The sequence below is a fragment of the Peromyscus eremicus genome, chromosome 7 (assembly GCF_949786415.1).
Source record: "Peromyscus eremicus chromosome 7, PerEre_H2_v1, whole genome shotgun sequence".
Lineage (NCBI taxonomy): Eukaryota > Metazoa > Chordata > Mammalia > Rodentia > Cricetidae > Peromyscus > Peromyscus eremicus.
This window is the reverse complement of record NC_081422.1, coordinates 51,549,859-51,570,647: the sequence shown is the minus strand read 5'-3', so window position 1 is coordinate 51,570,647 and position 20,789 is coordinate 51,549,859. Positions and strand designations below refer to the sequence as shown.

The window sequence follows — 20,789 nt, the reverse complement described above, 5'->3', positions numbered from 1 at the left end:
AAATATTAAGTTACTGCTTCACATCCAATGGCAACAAATTCAGGATTATCCTTTACTTTTGAAACATCGAAGCATGTAGCCCAGACTGGCGTCCAACTCATTATGCAGCTGACAATGACCATAAATTCTTAAAATCCTTCTGGAGGTATACTCCATTGCCTTCGGCTAATAATGTTCTTCAGCTTGATTAAAAACTTCCCATAGAAGCCAGATGTGGTGGTGCACACGTTCATCCCAGCACTCAAGAGGCAGAGGCACGTGGATCTCCGAGTTCAAGGCCAGCCTAGTCTACAGAGTTCTAGGACAGCCAGAAATACGCAGAGAAACCCTGTCTCGCCAAATAAATAAATAAATAAATAAATAGAAATAAGAAATAGTAATAAATTAAAAAAAAAACTTCCTACAGAAATTAACACTTCATACAATTTAGTTTTCTGTAATGACTGACCAGGCCATTAGTTCTAGGGGTGTGGTGGCTTGAATGAGAATGGCCCCAATAGGCTCATAGATTTAATACTTAATCCCTGGTTGTGAAACTGTGTGGGAAAGGTAAGGAGGCGTGGTTTTATTAGAGGAGGTGTATCACTAGGGGGTGGACCTCTAGGTTTCAAAAGACTAGTATGATTCTCAATGTCTTTCTCTCTGCCTCCTGGTATGGACCATGATGTGAGCTCCTAGCTATTCCTTCCCTCTACTACATGGACTCTCTCACTCTGAAACTTTAAACCAAGTTAAACTCTAAGTTGTCTTGGTCATAGCATTTTATCAGTGACAGAACCTAACTAAGATGGGGAAAAGACAGCGTAAGACTCTTCTGAAGACGGAATTCTGGCAGAGTTACATTGGTAGATCTCTCCCATTGATTTGAAGAAGCAGACCCAGTCAACTCAGTGTAATGAATAAACTAAGTCAGATACATACATGCAAAATACAACTGACTCCCTTTGGTGTGGTATTAGTAAATGTCATCTAAATAATGGAGATTTCTGATCCTAGTTTCAGAAATTCCCTTCCTACAATAGGGGATCTCTACCAGCTGATTCATCCATTCTAGATGTCCCATCCCAGCAACCACCTTTACAATGTAAGTCTTACAGGCATGTACTACTAGGGTCAGCTCTCTTTTTTATTTTTATTTTTTTTAAGCTAACTCATACATAGTATTTAAATACCCCTTAATTTCACATTGTCCTTGTGCCCCAAACTTCAAATCACAAAGGAGAATACCTCAAATCGTTCATCTTCACAACGATAAATATGTTCTTCATACTGAGTCTTCTTGGAACTAACAAAAGTAGAGTCTTCAGACCATGATGGGAAGGAAACCCAGGTATCATTTAAAACCTTTGGGTAGCAAAAGAGGAGGAAGAAAAGCTTGTAAAAACTTACTGGTAATTAAGTATTCTCAATAAAAAGACAATGCTACAGAGAGGAAAAAACATTTGGTAAGTGTCCTGGCTAGTTTTATGTCAACTTGACAAAAGCTAGAGTTTTCTGAAAGGAGGGACGCTCAGTTGTGAAATTGCCTCCATAAAGTCTGGCTGTGGGGCATCTTCTTAATTAGTTATTGATAGGGAGGGCCCAGGCCATTGTGGTTGGTTCCATCCCTGGGATGCTGGTCTTGGGTTCTATAAGAAAGCAGGCTGAGCAAGCCATGAGGAACAAGCCAGTAAGCAGCATTCCTCCATGGCCTCTGCATCAGCTCCTGCCTCCAAATTCCAGCCCTGTGTGAGTTCCTATCCTTACTTCTTTCAATGATGAACAATGATATGGAAGCATAAGCCAAATAGATTCTTCCCACCCCCACCAAGTTGCTTTGGTCATGGTATTACAGCAGAGCAATAGAAACCCAAACTAAGACAGTTTATAAAACATAAAGTAAGGGAAATTCTGGCCTTTCTTGTAAAAGGATTGCGCATAAAAATAAGGACACTTGCCACCAAACCCGAGCACCTGAGTTTGATCCTTGGAACCCACATGGTAGCAGGAGAGAAGCAACTGACAAGTTGTCTCCGATCTCTACAAGCAGACCACAGCTTATATGTATATACATGTATCAAATAAATAAATAAATAAATAAATAAATAAATAAATAAATAAATAAATGAAAACTTTAAAAAAATCCTGGCCCTGGTACTATCACTACCCTCTTTGGAAGAAGCTGAAGAACCAAGGCTGACTCTTACCTCTTTACACAGAGGAGTCCGTCCTGTACACTTGGGCTGCTGGTAACTTTTTGGTAGGGCTCGGTAGCTAGAACCCAGTCGTTTACAAGAAGCATAGTCTATCTCCATGGCAATGCCTTCTGTAGCTCGTTCCTTTGGAAAGCTTTCCAGATGTACAGACTCCTTATAACCCAGGAAGTTTTTAAACCAATTAAACAATTCAGGAAATTTCCTGAAGAATCAAACCAAAAGCTAGTAAGTAATTCAAGGCAGGATGCAGTTACTATGAAGAACAACATTACAATTCATGGTTGGGTCACAACTCTGCTACCACAGACAATTATTTTCTACCTGAGAGGCATCCTTTAACCAGTTAGGTTCCATTTTCCTTATATAATGCTCTCCAACAAGACAATAAGAAGCTAAGAAGCCATTCTTTGGCTCAAGAATATTGCTTCATTATTCATATAATCCTCAGGATGGTAAATGCAATCAAGATTCCACAGCCCTGGGAGATCAGTGTCTATAAACATTAGTGCTGGTCAGACAGTCAAGAGACCATGAGTACACCATCATAGCTGACACATTGTGAACACTTTTTTTTTTGAGACAGGAGCTCTCTATGTAAGCCAGGCCATTCTGAACTCATCTGCCTCTGCCTCCCTGGTACTGGGATTAAAGGCATGTGCTTCCATACCAAGTTCTACCTGTTTTCCCATCCTGCAAGTTATACTAGAAGACTTCTAAGGCCCCTTCTGACACTGTCATCTGTGACAACTTAATCACCTTCGTCTATAACTTACCCTTATAATCTCTGCATAGTCATAGCCCAAGTACTAGGGCTACACTCCTCGCTTCACTTACCCCAGAAAAGGAGAGACTAGTTGTACAAGCTCAGCCCGAGAGATCACCTCCTGGTTAAAGATAACAAGACAGCGCAGAAAGTTTTCATAGGCCTCGGCACTCCGAAGAGCCTTTCGGACCTTATGGAAACAAGAGAAGAAAAATGGTTACAAGGAGACTCAGGGTCATTAATTTTTTTTGTTTTGTTTTTTGAGACAGGCTTTCTCTATGTAGCTTTGGCACCTTTCCTAGAACTCACTCTGTAGCCTGGGCTGGCTCTACCTCCCAAGTGCTGGGATTAAAGGCCTGCGCCACCACCACCCGGCCCAATATTTTTTAATAGGGTAAATTTAATCTGATATTTACTAAGGAATCGTTGTTATTTCGTTTAGATATGATGAAAGAAACCACCTTAAAAAGAAAAAAACTAATAGCCGGGCAGTGGTGGCACAAGCCTTTAATCCCAGCACTTGGGAGGCAGAGCCAGGCCGATCTCTGTGAGTTGAGGCCAGCCTAGTCTACAGAGCAAGATCTAGGGCAGGAACCAAAGCTACACAGTGAAACCCTGTCTCAGGGGAAAAAAAAAAAAAGGGCTGGAGAGATGGCTCAGAGTTAAGAGCATCGGCTGCTCTTCCAGAGGTCCTCAGTTCAATTCCCAGCAACCACATGGTGGCTCACAACCATCTGTAATGAGATCTGGTGCCCTCTTCTGGCCTGTAGGCACACATGCAGGCAGAACACTGTGTACAAAATAAATAAATAAATCTTTAAAAAAAAAAAAAAAACTAAGATACTGTCATCTATCTCTAAACAATCTAAAATGGATACGAATACACGTGGAACAAATACACAGACCCTGCAGGTGATGGAACTACAGATGCTGGATGGTAAAGCACAAAGGATCATTTTACCAGTCTCTTTCGTTTTACATGCGTTTACAATTTTCTATAATTAAAACATGGATCATGCATTACACCTTCTCATATGCTTGCTACTCCAGACTGTGTCAGTTACCTAAGCTTCTGTAGCCCATCTTAATAGATATTTACAGGAATCTTTGTCAACACTGTTTCCATATCCTTGTTTCTAAACTCTTGGTTGTTTTGTGTCAGGCACGATGTCATATAGCAGAGGCAGACCTTAAACTTGCTGTATATAACTAAAGATAGTCTTTAAACTCTGGATCTTCCTCCTGAATGTTTGGAATCGCAGCATTCTTGAGGCAGAGGCAGCAGGCATCACACCAAAAATCAAAACGGGCTGAGAGGGGGCTAGAAAGATGGCTTAGTGGTTAAAAGTGCTTCCCATTCTTTCAGAGGACCCAGGGTTGGGTGCCAACTAACATGAAGTAGTTCATAACCACACCTACATACACATGGCATATGGGAGTTCATAAAGGCACTCATACATACACCTAATAATTAAATCTGAAACCAACAACAGCCTGAGGACATGGCTCAAATAGAGTTTGGATTCCCAGCACCCACATAAAACACTAGGCACAGCAGTACAAACTGTAATCCCAGCTCCCAAGAAGTCGAGAAAGGAAGACACCTGAGGCTTACAGACAAGCCAGTGTAGCCAATCAGTGAGCTCTAGGTTCAATGAGTCCTTTTCTCCAAAAATAAGGTAGAGAAGCAACTGAAGACGATATCCAGCATTGACCTCTAACCTCCACACATAAATATGCACACACCTACACACACACACACACACACACACACACACACACACACACACAAACCCCACACAAGGGGCTGAGAGATGGTTCAATGAATAAAGCACTTGCCATGCAAGTCTGAGGACAGAGTTGGGATCTGCTGACCACATAAAGCTGTAATTCCAGCACACCTACAGTGAGACAGGAGGCAGAGATAGGAGATTCCCTAGAACTCCAGGGCCAGCTACCTTAAGCTGTCAGTGGTGGGCAACAAAAAACCCTGCCTCAAGTAAGGTGAAAGACTAGGACAGACACCTATGTTTTGATGTACACATACCAACATTCTCATTCTCATTCTCTCTCCCTCTCTCCCTCTCCCTCCCTCTCTCTCTCTCTCTCTCACACACACACACACACACACACACACGTAGGCTATTATCCTACTTATAGAATTGAAAACTAACATTTTAAAGTCTCAAAAATGTAAACCATTTAGCAGCTGACAGAAAGCTAAGGCAGCTGTTAGCACTGCAGACCTGCAGGCCCAGGACTTATCAACAGGCCTGACTGTATGTTCAGATTGCCTCCTCCTATGTAGAAGGAGGCATAAAACATGCTCTACACAGATCAGACTGGAATTCACAGGTGTACAATGCTCTGATATGAAAGGCTTTTTATTGAAAAAAAAAAAAATGTTTGAGGCAGGATTTCACTGTATAGCCTAGGCTGGCTGATAACTTGTGGCAAGTCTCCTGCCTCTGTCTCTCACGTGCTAGGATTACAAGTGTACACCACTACAATTAACTTCTGAAATAGGAACTTTTAATACTATAGATTAAAGAAGATTACACTTTTTATACTATATGCCCGTTATTTGCTTTAAATTTATCAGCTTTTAAACCTATGAAAAAAATAGAAAGATGTCTAACGGACCCTAATCATAGTCACTCAACCTAGATGATAAACACATTGTAAATTTTGTGTCATCCATTAACCATTTTTTCTTCAATGAATTTAAAAGAAACGTCAAGATAGTCATTATATACATACTTTTAATTATATATATGTATATATGCATACACATACCTACAAAAATGTACTCCTAATACCATTATCCTCAAGGCACAGAGAGACGGATATCTGGAGCTATCATTAATGCAGCCATTAAATAATTTGTTTTCTGTAAACACCCAGAGGTACAAGATAGGATCCTGTGAGAGGCCTATCAGCTGCCCACTTGACTGATGGAAACTGCTTGCTAATCATCAACTCGGCTCCAAAGACAGAATCCAATACACAAGTACAGTCAAACTAAAACAGCATTCATGGTGTCCACCAGAAATTTCAATTCTTAGCTTTTGCATAAAAACACCTACAGATCTTTGAAAACATTCAAATAGTCAAGAATTCTCAAGCTAGGCATGGTAGTATACACCTACAGCCTATTTGGGAAGTAGAGGAAGAACAGTAGTAGTTAAAAGTGATCCTTGGTTTCAGAGCAAGTTTGAGGCAAATCTGGGTGACAAGAGTCTGTCTCAAAACATGCAAAAGGGAATTCTCACTCTTGTACCACCAGAAAGTGTCAGAACAACTGGATTACAAGTCACCTAAGGCACTGCAGCTCCAATGCAGAGAAGATGCCTAGTGTCTAAGGCACTGCAGCTCCATGACTAGTACCACTAATAAAAGAAAAAAAAGGGCATGGGAGCATATACCCTTATTCTTAGCACTAGGGAGGCAAAGGCAGCCATAATTCTATGAATTTGAGGTCATCATGATCTACACAGTAAGTCCCAGGCCAGCTAAGGCTACACAGAGAGATGTAGTAAGATGCCTCCCCCAAAAAAGATAAAAGAAATAAAGAACTATAGGTGGACTACATGTGGTGGCACTTGGGTGGCCAAAGAAGGATCAGGAACTGAAGGCCAACCTAGGCTACAAGGTGAGTTCAAGACCAACCTAGTTACATACAGAAAGATTCTGCCCCTAAACAAAACAAACCCAAAAGATTAAGTAAAAACAATGCCAAAAAATCTTAATCAGTTGACACTTTTGAAACAAAATTTTGGGGATTAGATGATTGTCCTTAACTAACATCAAATGTTACCCTTTACTCACCTTATCAAAAAATAACGACTCAGTCCCAACACCATGCTTGCTGGCATCTGCCATTGAAGACTCCTTTAGACTAAGCAGTTTGGGTTTTTTCTGGAATTAAAAAAAGAAATAAAGAAAACAGCACAGAATGAATTTAATTTTGCTAAAATGGTTCTACTACTGCTAATAACTTAGAACAAAGGAGAATTCAGTCACAAATTTCTATCACAACCTTTTCTTCTACTTTAGTTTCCTTGACAATTTCTTTCTTCATCCAAGACTTACAGATCACTCTACTCACAGATGTTCCCTCCTATGACCAATGTTTAGAATTAGCATCCTTCCCTTTTTATGCTGGCTTTAATCTCATGATATTCCTGCCTCGGCTCCTTTCAGAAAATCCTACTGGCATTTGCAAGCATAACTTAAGCCTGGCTTGTGAAGGTCAGAGGTAAGTTTAAAGATTCTATTGGAGCCACCTGCTGTTCTAAGTAAGATTTTGTGGTTCTAGACGGCTGAGGCTGAAGAATCAGCTGTGATTAAAAGACCAGCACCAGCCAGGCATGGTGGTGCACGCTTTTAATCCCAGCACTTGTGAATCAGAGGCAGGTGGATCTCTGCGAGTTCAAGGCCAGCCTGGTCTACAAAGAAAGTTCCAGGATAGCCAGGGCTATACAGAGAAACTGTCTAGGAAAAAAAAAAAAAAAAAAAAAAAAAAAGGAGGGGGGGAGAAAAAGAGGGAGAGGGAGAAAGGGAGAGAGGGAGAGAAGAGAGACCCCAGCACTGTTAAAGTGAAACCTCTGCATCACTGGCACAACTGATGCTGACCAGCTGGAGCTGAGAAATGAGTGGCAATTAAGAAGAGAGCATCACTGAGGTGGTATCTTCTGGGAAGTGTTCTCTGAGAGCACACAAAACCTGCCAGAGGTGGCCAAGGTCATACCTCGAAGTGGCAGTCAAACTTGGTCATGTGTAAAAGTCTCCCAGGTGTTACTAGTTTAGAAGGCATGAAAGAGCCATAGAGAGCAGCTGAGGCTTGGTACTGGAAGAGGCAAGGAGAAACCACCGGTGAAGGTGCAGCTGAGTAGCAACTGAAGCCCCAAGATAGGAGTCATGCAGGGAAGTTGAAGTAGGCAGCATGAAGAGCCCCGGAGAGGCTATTGGTGAAAGGGCAGCCTAGTTTCATTACAAGACCCAAGCACTCTGGAGGTGCGAGGGCCATGGGAGGACTGCTAAGACCAGTAGCAGTGGAGTGGAGCCAGCCTGAGTCTAGAGGACAACCCGTGTGCGCAGCAGTGATCGGAGCCAGAGGACTGTAAGTGGATCTCAGACATTGGACATACTTATTTGAGCAGCTAGTTTGGTTTGCTTTATTCAGACTGTGACTGTGCCCTGGTGGTTCCCTCTTAAAGGATTTAGCTCATTTTTGATTTTACAGGAGCCCATAATGGAGAGACTCCGAACTTTTAAGATTTCAGGTTTTTAAGAGACTGAATATTTTAAAGAGACTGAACTTTTGATGTGTTTGAATTTGTAGAGACTGTGGGACTTTCAAAGTTATTTATGTTTTATTATAATCTGATACTAATATTAATAAACCATTTTGGGGACAAATGAAAAAGAAAAGATTCTACTTGAAAAATGATGTGTTTTTGTGTCAAAGTGACAAAGGGTCAGTTGTGCTGGCCAGTTTCATGTCAACTTGACACAAGCTAGAGTCATGTGAGAGGAGGGAACCTCTAAGATCAGGCTGTAGACAGGTGTAGGGCATTTCTTAATTAGTGAAGTGGGAGGGTGCAGCCCATACCTTGTGGGCTCTATCAAGCAGGCTTAGCAAGCCATGAGAGCCTGTAACACTGCTCCTGACCTCTGCATCAGCTCCTATTTTCCAGGTTCCTGCTCACTTCCTTCCATCATGAACAGTGATGTGGAAATATAAACAAAATAAACCCTTTCTCCCCAAGCTGCTTCTGGCCAGTATTTTATCACGGCAATAATCACACTAACCAAGACACTTTCCCAGAGCCAGAAGTATCTTTATATATTTTAATATATATTATATATAATATATATCGTATATAACATATATTATATACTTTAATGTATGTATGTATGTATGTATGTATGTATGTATGTATCTTTAATACCCCACTAACGGCTTCTAGGCTGGCATAAACTATCTGGAATTTAAAAAAAAATTTTAACCTACACTACTACTTCAACTTAAAAATTCATAGAAAAAAAATAATTAGTTCATTGTCTAGTAGACAGCATAACCATCTTATCAGCATATCCATTCACACTAATACTGTTACGTTGTGGTTTTTGACTGTTACTCTGTCCCCTGGCTGACCTCAAACTCAAGAGGCCCGGCTGCTCCTTTGCTGCCCTGCCCACCTCAGTGTTGACAGTACAGCTGTCGCTGCAACACCTAGGCAGACTAATCATTTAAAATTGAAAGCCAGGCCGTGGTGACAAACACCTTTAAATCACAGCGCTTGGGAGGTAAGAGGCAGGTGAATCTCTGTGAGTTCAAAGGCAGCCTGGTCTACAAAGCCAAGGCTAAGTCAAAGTTACAGGACAGCCAAGGCTATACAGAAAAATCTTGTATCGAAAAATTGACTTTTAAAACTCCTCCACTACCTACCTGTGAGGAAACTACACCAACTCTGAGCAGCTCCTGTCCCTCTGGGGTGTCAGAACTAAGCACTGACATTCTGTTTCTACCTGTGGATTACCAGGTGTAAAGGAAACAGACCTCAGAGAGCTCTTAGCTATTTGCTGACTCTTGCGATCCACGGTACTTTTTGAAGTTAAAAAACAAACACCAAACCATTACTATAATCAACCTGATTCCAAAACCGAAGAGAAACCACTGCAAGCACCAAACCAATCTTTCAGAATGTGTCAGCCCTGGGAGCCGCTGCACACCCACCACCTTCCACTGTCTTTTCTTCTTTAACCAAATTCAATAGACACCTATACTCCAGATTCCCAGAGAAATTCAACACTGAATACATACAGCTTCCTTCTTATCACAGACACACTCAAAGAGAGAAAGCGGGCTTTCTACTGACAGACCATTAGTGTCTACTGCAGTGTGAGTTACAAACAGGAGCTTAAGATTGCCCACTAGTATAGCCCAGATTGCTTTCCTTGAAGACTAAGGTAATATAAGGAAGATCTGTCAACCCAAAAAGAACCAGGGGTAGGAGAGACCCCTAGCCAAAGTGACTGAACAAAGCCTCTGTATCACAGGGGCACTACGCTCACAAGAGTTGAGTTTCCTCAGAGACCATTCATTTATTTATGATTTATCAGTTTAAAAATATTCTTCCTGTAACACAAGGTAAGTTTAACACATTAAATCATGAGAAAAATTCGGAAGTCTCGGTAACGAAGTAAGAGCCGAAGCTTATAGCAAAGAGGAGATAACACAGGAAAACACACAAACACACACTGACCCACACAGTGAGTGCGGAGAGAACACAGGAAAACACACAAACACACACTGACCCACACAGTGAGTGCTCTTCCCGCCTGCCTTGGCAAAGCTGCTAAGAAGCTCTGTAGGGCGTTTCTGTGACCTATGCTACCTTGCTCTGGATATACAGGTTCCAACCCCCTTACTTCTGTCTGTCTACTCTCACCTTCACTGGTGGTGTGGCTCCCGTTCCAGAGTGTCTGCGGATCTGGCAACCATTCTGGCTGGGCCTCTGTGGCTTGTTGTTCAGTTGGGGCTTCTTCACAGTGCCTCCATGATCATTTCTCACAGAATCAACCTTCTCAGCAGTTGTTTTGCTTAAAAGCTGATTAAGACATACAAGATATCAGTACTCTAATCAAAGTGTCATCTAAAAAGTCCCCTGTAGCTTTCAAACATATGGTGATAATCTTAAATAATGTAGTTTGTCTAACTGAAACCTACCACCGAGCTGTTGGCGTCCGGCAAGAACTGTCCAAACTCAGATAACAGATCCTCCTGGTTTTTGAAGAGACGAGCTACCTGGGCATACACTTCCTGCTCAGTCAAAGCTGGAGTATAGTTTCCTCCAGCTTCCTTAGCATTCCGTTGTTCTTTCTGAAGAATGACAGAAGGGGACAGATGATACATACTAAGGGAGCTACTCTTCTGAATCCTACAACACACACAGAACAATTATTTTCTGAAATGTTTGGTGTGGCTAAAATAGGTTATCTACTTAAAATACATTAAAGGAAGTATTTAATTACTGTTTTGAGAGCAGTCTTTTGAGAAGACGACGTTGAATGACAGGTATTTATAAAACTAAGAACATGTGAATGCTCCTTTAATTAAACTGATAAAACACAAAACATTAGAAAACTTTGTGCATGTTCTCTTGTAAATTAATCATGAAATCAAATTACCCTCAGAAACTTCCACTATGAAACAAGCATCCTCTTAACAAGCTAGTGACCTTAAAAAATCCTGACAAGACGTTACAGGGCAAGCAAAGCAGGCAAGTAAACCTGGCTTCATAAACACATATTACATTTTAACCAGTTACTATTCTCAGTAAGAATTACTGGGCACAATGGATATTGTAGCTTTTCTCAGATTAGATACTCTCTGAGGTTGGCAGTTATGTAAGTAGAGCCTAATTTGACCATGACAAAAACAAACATTTTTGAGCTGGGTGCGCTGGCAACCGGCACCCCATCTACTCAGGAGGCTGAGGCAAGAGGATCACCAGAGCCTAGGATCATAAGACCAGCTTAAAAAGGGATAAATGAGTAACCCTCTTACCTGGTATGTGTGTAAAATCTCCAAAAATGCTTTGTAGATGTCTGGTTGGCCCTGGAATCTGTTCTTGATCTTATTAACATAGTTGATGGCATGATTAAACTCCACAGGTTGATTGTTCTGCAAAGATGGGGCCGTTCCCAAGGAGATTGTCACTGGTGTGTGAGGCTGGACCGGTGGAGAACGTGGGGATGCATATGGTGGGAGTGGGGGAGTCTGCTGACTGGCTGGAGTATGTGCTTGTAGTTGGGAAGGCTAAAAAGAAAAAAGTCTTTATTTTCCTCAAGAGCACAGGTGGTATGACAATGGGGAAGAAAATTCAAACCCAAAAAACCAAAACAAAAACCTAAAGTATCTGATCAACCCGTATCCTTTATTTACTCACTTAAGCTATTAAGTACTACTTTCAAGTCAAGTCATTTTGGTTCAATTCAAATCATATATATACAACAGGATAGGAGAAAGTTCTCACATTCTGACACTATCTCAACATCAAATTTCCTAAATACAACTTCAAAAAAGAAGCCGTTTCTAATTATAGGGATAAATTTTTCATATGCAATTTTTAAGCTCACTAGCTTAATAGGTGCAAATTAAAAAGAAAAACTCATCCTACATAGATTTTTTTTTTTTTTTTTTTGGTTTTTCGAGACAGGGTTTCTCTGTGTATCTTTGGAGCCTGTCCTGGAACTCACTCTGTAGCCCACGCTGGCCTTGAACTCACAAAGATCTGCTTCTGCCTCTCGAGTGCTGGGACTAAAGGCATGCGCCACCACAGACCGGCTCATCCTACATAGTTTTTTAATGCAAGAATAACAACTCAATTGTTCCTGTAATCCAACATGAAATGTTTCTAGACCAGCTATGTTCAATAGGACAGAAATGATAAATCTTCTTTCTTTGTGCCATTAGATACAAGAGCCACCAGCTACATGGTGATTCTTGAGAACATGAAATTTGGCTAGTACAACTAAAACGTTGAATTTGCTTGAACTAAAATTGAATCCTATACAGCTGGCGACTATTCTAACACATCTAGATCAAGAATATCTTCCACTTATTGTGGTTATCAGCTGATTTGGCAAATGGAGTAACTTGATTGTGTTTTTTCAGACAGTATTTTATACAACTTGGGATATCCTCAAATTCCTTATCCTCCTGCGTCTACCTTCCACGTACTTAGATTTACAGAGATGTCATCATGCCCAGCTCTGCAACAATGTAAATGGGAATCATGTAAGTAAGAGACTAATTTGACCATGAGAAAAACAATCATTTCTGAGTTAGGTGTGTTGGCAGCACAGTCCCAGTTACTCAGGACCACCAAAGCCCAGGATTATTAGACCAACCTGGGCAACATAGAAAACCCAAGTCAAAAAACAAAGCAAACCACACACCCACACCCACACCCACACCCTTTTCCTACTTGTGGTGTCAAAGGACTACTACAAAGCCAGGTCAGAGGCTAGCTAAACAGAAGCTGAGGACAGGGTCCTACAATCTGCTGGCATGATGACTTAGGTGAGTATCTAAATAATGCAGTATATAAACATGAACCATGGATTGGGGTGAGATGTCAACATCTTCTCTGATGACATCGTGGTTGCAACTTATGTATCTGAGTCTCATATAGAGGAATGTCTGAGAAGTAAGTACTTTCTAGGGGATTCAGTGTCTGCCCACAACTCACCTTGCTGACTTTGGCAGGTGTGGGCTGAGGAGCTGGCTGAGCAGGAGCTGGAGCTGACTGGGCTGAAGGTTGGGAAGGATGTGGAGGTGGTGGCTGAGGCTGGGGCTGGATGCCATGGGTGGGGATCTGATGAACCTGCCCAGGAGTTGTCACGTTCACCATATCATTAGTCTGCACCTCAATTTTGTAGCCAGGAGGCAAGAAGGTATTGAAGCCCATGATCAGATCAGGGTGGCCTTTAAATAATTGGGATACACGGCTAATCACGCCTGGAGTATCAATGCTGACAAAAACAAAGAGGAAAGTGATGAAAGGCAAGCGTGACAAAACAAATCTAGAGGAAAACTAACTTCTCACTATGTTTCCTCTAAACAGAAAGCCTAATAATCAAGGCCAAAGAATTCAAATTCCAAAGCCATTGAGCTTTAGAGCTATAGGCTTGGTCACAATTTTATATTCATGGCAACAAGTCTATCAAACAGTTGTACAGACAGTACACCTAAAACTGTAATTCCCAAGCCAGACCCAACCTTTAATATACCAGTATGAATTGTAACCGGCTTGTGTCTCGTGAGCCATGCCAGAGAATCAGGGTACTTACACCAATTACAATAAAAATCAAGCATCCTAAAAATTTACCAGTATTACTTCCCTGACTGAAATAAGCACCAAGAAAGATTTTAGTTAAAATTTACTAGTACAGATTAAAAAAAAAAAATAGCCTAAGTGCTCTACAACTTTCATCATGAAACCAAAATACAGTGATGCACAGCTGTAGGCTGAGGCAATAGGACTGCTCAAAGTTCAAAGCCACCCTGAGCTACATACAGCAAGACTCTAGTCTCAAAAGCATTCCCCCAATAAAAATAATAATCTATAAAAAGGAAGTAATTGTGTATATATATTCCCTCTAAAAACATGCCAAGCATAAACTTAAATGCAGTCACAGAAATCTTTTACCTCTGCGATTTAAATTCCTTCATGATATCAAGGAAATCATTGTAGACCTGAGGCTGACTACCAAACTGCAGCTTCACCTGGTCAAGATAGGACAGCGCATCCTCCACCTGAGGCAGGGATACATTTCAAAGATATGAGAAGTCAAAACTTTTAACAACGGATCATCCATACTCAAATCAAGACAATAAGTGAATTATATATCAAGTACTAGAAATTAGTATGAACACTTAAAATATGATTCAAATTTAAAACAAAGATCAACTCAAAATCTGTACCCTTGCCTTAGATAATTCTGTAGGGAGTGATCACTGACTAATAATTATATTACCATACTATTCACATTTCATAAGTACTTGCTAAGATATAATGCAGGTGTTAAAGATTCAATCACAAGTTAAAACCATAACTCCATAGAAATTTGCTCATATGCAGTGTAAATCCTAACACAGTGGGTATAAAATAATTACTAAAAGCCATAATAGCACACGGAAACAGCATCACTTTCTCCTTCAAAGGAAGGGAAATCCAAGAGGTGATTTATAAACTGAAACCTAAAGACAAGTACATGTTAGCAACGTGAGGTCCTGTGAAGAATGCAGAAGCAGCAGCAAGGGTATAATCTCATGCAGTCCATCTGCAAAATCCAGTTCAGTCTGGCTAAAAGTTAAGCATTGGTAGGAAGAATAAACATGAGAAAGCAACAGGTTCCGGATCTTGAAGGAACCTAATCTTGCAAAAATCAACTTTGATATTTATCTTCTTCATTTTCATGTATTTCAGTTGACATGACCACGGTATAGAGTAAAAGAAAGTATGAATGGAGCTGTAAAGATGGCACAATGGAAAAAATGTTCTCCGTGTAAGCATGAGGACCCGAGATTGAATCCCCAGAACATACACATTAGCATATGTCTATAAGCTCAGTACAAGGGTTATAGGTACTACTTGGACACAGGTAGATCTCAGGAGCTCGCTGGCACTCTGGTGGAAATGAGGAGATCCTGGTTCAGTGAGAGACTGCCTCAAAAAACAAGATGGAAAGAGATATAGAAGATACCCAATAATCAACCTCAGGCCTACACACACCAATAGGTGCATACCCCCTACCCGACACACACACAAATACAGACACACAGACAGACAGAACACACACACACACACACACACACACACACACACACACACACACACACACAATCACAATCACATACACAGAAAACTAGGAAAGGAAAGGGGAACGAGGAAAGCGGGAAGGGAAGGGAGCACAGTTATGCTCTGGGGATAATTGTAACTGATGTGAGAATGGCTTGATTAGGGTGTAGATTTGAGGACTAACTGAATAAGAGAGACAAGGGAAAGTGAGCACTCAAAAGTGACCTACCACTAACAGGAAGAAGTCTCAAGGCTAGAAACAGATGAGTGTATCTTAGAATATGTTATAAATACTCTGAGATAATATTTTAAATTGTACAAAAAAATCAGGATTTAGGCAAGTTTAGGAAATAATATCAGATTTGGTATAAGCTACAATTTTTGATGTACCATGAAACAAAGTGTTTATGTTCAAATAAACCATTTTAAGTGATGTTATATTATGAATGTCCTCTAAAACTCGAGTGTCTAATCTTTTTAGTTTTCATTTTGTATTACTGGGAATCTATGGGCTCCTGTATGCTAGGTAAGTGCTCTACTACTAAGCTATGGCCATAGCTCATACCCTCTTTTAGCGGGTGGAGGGTTCATACTAAGGATCCTAAGCACTGTCACTTACCTATACACTTCCTAGCACCAAATTAAAAATCAGGGTTTTTTTTTTTTCCCCGTGCTGTGCTAGCAATTGAAGCCAGGAATTTGAACATACTAAGTCAAGAGCTCTACCAGTGAGCTACACCCTCAGAGTCTAAGACAAAAGCTAACTGAACTCTTCTCTTTCTGACAATATTCATTTGTGTGTTTATGTACATGCGTGTGGGACCAGAAGACAACCTCTGGTCATTCCTCAGGTACCATCCATCTTCTAGAGTCAGGGTCTCTCACCATCCTGAAGTCCCCAAGGAGGCTAGGCTGGCTGGCTACTGAACCGCAAGGATTTGCCTATGTCTGCCTTCCCAGGAATCACAAGCACACACCAGCACACCTCGCTTTTGAAGGTGGAGTCTGTGGATCCAACTCACTTCATCAGGCGGGCTATACCCTCAGCTCACTTCCTGAGGAATTCAATGGGCCCTTAGAAGACAGATACATAATGAGGACAGTGACTTGGCAGAACTGGAGACTTAGGTTGATATTTGGGGCCTGTATTTTCTGCCATAAGAGGACAATGTTTCGTTGTTGGTATTTTTGTTGTAATTTTTTTTTTTTTTTTTAAATCAAGGTTTTTACTATGTAACCCTGGCTGGCCTGGAACTTGTAATGTAGTGGTTGGCTTTGAACTCAGATATCCACCTGCCTCTGCCTCCACGTGCTGGGACTAAAGGCATCACAACCAATTTCTGCTTCTAAACACCCTCTGTCTTTGTGTTTGTCTCTGTCTCTCTGTGGCTGTCTAAATGAGAATGACCTCCATAGGCTCATGTTTGAATGCTTGGTCCCCAGATAAGGGACTGACTGGGAAACATTAGAAGGTGTGGCCTTGTTGGAATAGGTGTGTCATTAGGGGTAAACTGAGGTTTCAAAAGCCCAGGTAAGGCCCAGTCTGTCTGTTATCGTCATCTCCCCCAACTCACATCTGTGAATCAGATGTGAGCTATTAGCTACTTCTCCATTCCTGCCTGCCACCATGATGATCACTGACTAACCTTCGGAAATTTTAAGCAAGCCCCCAATTCTAAATTGCCTTGATCAGTGTCTCTTCACAGCAACAGAACTGTAACTAAGTAAGACACATACATATAAATACAAACACTGACCCCCAAAATGGCATATAAGGGCTGGGACTATAGTTCACTGGTAGAGGACTTGCCTGAACATGTGTGAGGCCCTAGGATCCAGTACTGTCAGGAAAAAAGGCAAGAAACAAGCTGCGAGTTTGAGGCCACCCTGGTCTACAGAGTGAGTTCTGGGACATCCAGCGCTATATAGAGAAACCCTGTCTTGAAAAACCTAAATATATATTTTTATTTAAATTAATTTTAAAAAAGGCAAGCAAAGTGAGAATATGTAGTTAAATTATATGGAGACACAAAAACCATTCCCTTCTCATTAAAAAGAATGTTCAAGGGTGTTGAGATGGTTCAGCAGGTAAAGGCACTTGTCACCAAGTCTGACAACCTGAGTTCAATTCCTGGAACCCACACGGTATAAAAAGAGAACCAACTCCCAAAAGTTGTTCTCTGACCTTCAAGATGAAGGTACAGGGTGCTAGTTTACACACAAACACACACACACACTCTCTCACGCGGAGAACTGGTACACAGAAGCCCCCCAGCTCCAGGGAAGGAGACGCAGACAGCAGACAAGTCAGAGTAACCCTCAACCAGTTTCCAGGCCAGCCCGAGTCAAGACTCTGCTTCAACCCACACTTCCCCAAAGAAAAGTCAACAAATTATATTTAGAAATCCTATTAATCAAAAAAAAAAAAAAGAAAAGAAAAGAAATCCTATCAATCTAGATCTTTTAACTATAAAAAAAAAAAAAAATCCCAACTCTACCCAAAATTTACTGTATAATCCCAATCCAAGACTCTATTCTGCTGGTTTTCTTAAGAAAAAAAAAAAAAAAAAAAAACAAAGCATATTTCATCCGCTTTTATGCACAATTCCTAGAAGAAGGAAAGTGAAGAGCTAACTGGAAAAGGCTACAGCAATAAGCCCAGCATTGAGACACACACCTATAATCCCAACAGGAGCCAAGAGAATCTCAAATTCAAGGGCACTCTCACCTACATAGTGAGACTCTATCTCAAAGCCCAAAAAGGGCTCTAGAAGTGTTTTTTGTTAAAGGACCAATCTATAATTTTTTTAGACTATTAAGACATCCTTTACAGAACAGAGTCCTTAAATTTTTGTTCCCAGAACTCAGTAAAATGCTAAGCTCACAGTAGTTCCTCATTTTGCAACACAGCCACCACTCTGTAAACAGAATGTCGTGGAATATTACTTTAACTATGTAAAGATGTGTTGCATTTGTTTATGTTGCATTTGTTTAATTATGTAAAGATGTGTCGCCATTTCACTGTGCCTGCCTAAGGCACCTGATTGTTCTAATAAAAAGCTGAACAGCCAATAGCTAGGCAGTAGAGGGACAGGTGCAGCTGGAGGGCACACAGAATAAGTAGGAGGAGGAATCTAGGCTGAAGAGAGGAGGGAGAGGAGGGAGAGGAGGGAGAGAATGAGGGAGAAAGAGAGAGAGAGAGATGGGGCCAGGCAGCAGTCAGACATGGAGGAAGCAGGGAAGTAGGGCATACAGAATGAAAGGTAAAAAGCCCAGAGGCAAAACATAGATGAAGAGCAACAGGTTAAAATAAGTTATAAGAGTTGGTAGGAGAAACCTAAACTAAGGCCAAACATCCATAACTAATAATAAGTCCTCGTATCATGACTTAGGAACCGGTTGGTGGCCCAGAAGAAAGCCTGCTACAGAATGTGAAAATATTTGAAGAACACCAAATTTTCCCAAATGGCACAAATAACTTGTACTCTTCACAGACTACTCCTTAGTAAACTCTGAAATTACTTAAACCAAGATAGTCATCAAATTTCATAAAATTCCTCTATATTGTTAACCTTTGCTCTTCATTATGCTATTTGCATAGTCTAAATCCTATCATACTAAATTATTTTTTCCTCTACATACATATTTATGATAAAATCTGACTTATAAATTAGTAACGATAACTTTTCTTCCATCTTACCATCCTCAGCATAACTTTTCCTCTCTTACCAAGTTGAGAACTGTCACATTTTCACTTTAAAGGAAGCACTTTATGGCTTCTCTTCTGGATATTCCAATTGTGAGTATCATTATTCTTGTACTTGGGGACCTATGATCTGATTTTCTAAGTCACTAACAGGTAGGATACATAATGAATATGCTAGGTAAAAAGGATAATTTATATCCCACTTGGGATGGGGGGTACAGTATGAACTCTCACCAAAATATTATTCATGATGACACAGTATTTAAAATTTATATATTGCTTATTCTGGAAATTTCTTATTTCAAATTTTCAACCAGTTAACTGTGGGTAAGTGAAATACCAGAAGCAAGTTTTCAGGTAAGAGGGAGAATACTAAATTAGGGAAAACAAATACTAAATTAGGAGCAGACATTTTGACACAGATGCACTCTGGGGCATACTGTTCACTCCCACATGTAAGCCACCAGATAGAATTAGGCTATTACAACCAAATGAAGATAAAACATCTCATCACTTCAGTTTTAATTTACATTTTTTGAACTTGGTTTCAAACTGATTTACCTAAGTATAAATGAGTAAAGCTGGAAACTAAGCAATTGCTACAAAAATCAAGCACAAAACACCCCAAAGTAAAAAAGGACAAAACGGTTAGCCAGGGACACAGGCTTCAACCAATTCTCCACAAATACCTCATGCATTTCAAAGCACCACAATGTATTCAGCAGGACATAGGAAAATATTGACACTTCATTCACAATTATTTTCCCCAAACTTTATTACAAAAGATGCCTCAAAAGTAGCATGTTTTACTAAGCACAGATTTAAAGATGCCCACAATTTCAGCTGTTCAGAGCAAGAATAAGAAGATTAAATCCAAACTATATTATGGTGCTAATTTGCTATTCCCAAATTGGGCTGCTCCCAGATTTGTGTGTACTCAATAAAAATCGTATTCACTAAGAACTCTGAGTCTAAAAGAAAGCACCTCAAACTCATACTTCATTTTCTATGACAATAACCCTTAATTCGGGTGTGTTTGAGTATCATGTATTCATACATGCCAACACTTTCTGAGTGCATGTTTCTCGGATCAGGCACGGCTGACAAAAAGGAAATACACACAGGTTTCAAAACAAAAACAAAGCAAAACTTCTTGTAATTCAAACCCTGCTCTCTTAAGGCATTCTTTCCTGTTAGAGATACAGTGATCCAAGAAAGAAACAGAATACCACCTTCAGCCTCTGAAACTGCTGCTGTCCTTGTACTGGTGCAACTGGTGGGGCTGGATGGGCATGGCTCTGGACCACCTGGCCTCCATGAGGCTGGACAGCTGTTGGGTGATGATGACTGCTATGAACTGCTGCTATGGCGGGCCCATGACTGCCAGAACTTTGTGGCACAGCTGAAACCTGGGGTGAACAAAATGCAGACAAATTAAGGCCTATGCATTCTTCCTCAAGTGCATTTAGAGAAATAACACAAATCCACAAAGCATGCCTGTGTATTTCTGCATGCACAAAGATACTAAGAAAATGAAATGTCCCAGAAAAAAAGGGGAAATGCTGATTTTATAAGCCTACCTATACTTAATGTTTTATAGATGTTAAAAATCATCCAATTTCAGCAGAGCATGGTGGCACATGTCTTTAATCCCAGCACCAGGGAGGCAGAGGCAGGTGGATCTCTGAGTTTGAGGCCAGCCTGACATATGCAGTGAGTTCTAGAACAGCCATGGCTATATATATAGTGAG

At 40.7% G+C, this 20,789-nt stretch overlaps 1 protein-coding gene across 4 annotated transcripts in view; it reads right to left on the bottom strand.

The window, feature by feature from the left end:
- The window catches only part of Sin3a (SIN3 transcription regulator family member A), a 64,722-nt gene that overhangs the window by 27,560 nt on the left and 16,373 nt on the right, over window positions 1–20,789 (bottom strand). For 3 of the 4 annotated variants that reach the window (XM_059267942.1, XM_059267943.1, XM_059267941.1), the window contains exons 3-12: window positions 20,271–20,447; window positions 14,181–14,287; window positions 13,221–13,503; window positions 11,534–11,785; window positions 10,694–10,846; window positions 10,416–10,574; window positions 6,787–6,876; window positions 3,030–3,148; window positions 2,187–2,397; window positions 1,228–1,344 (exon numbers count right to left, since the gene is read on the bottom strand). In XM_059267942.1, the coding sequence (XP_059123925.1) occupies window positions 1,228–1,344; window positions 2,187–2,397; window positions 3,030–3,148; window positions 6,787–6,876; window positions 10,416–10,574; window positions 10,694–10,846; window positions 11,534–11,785; window positions 13,221–13,503; window positions 14,181–14,287; window positions 20,271–20,447 (1,668 nt within the window). The remainder of the gene's footprint in view (window positions 1–1,227; window positions 1,345–2,186; window positions 2,398–3,029; window positions 3,149–6,786; window positions 6,877–10,415; window positions 10,575–10,693; window positions 10,847–11,533; window positions 11,786–13,220; window positions 13,504–14,180; window positions 14,288–20,270; window positions 20,448–20,789) is intronic. The other variant, XM_059267944.1, reaches the window with a different exon arrangement.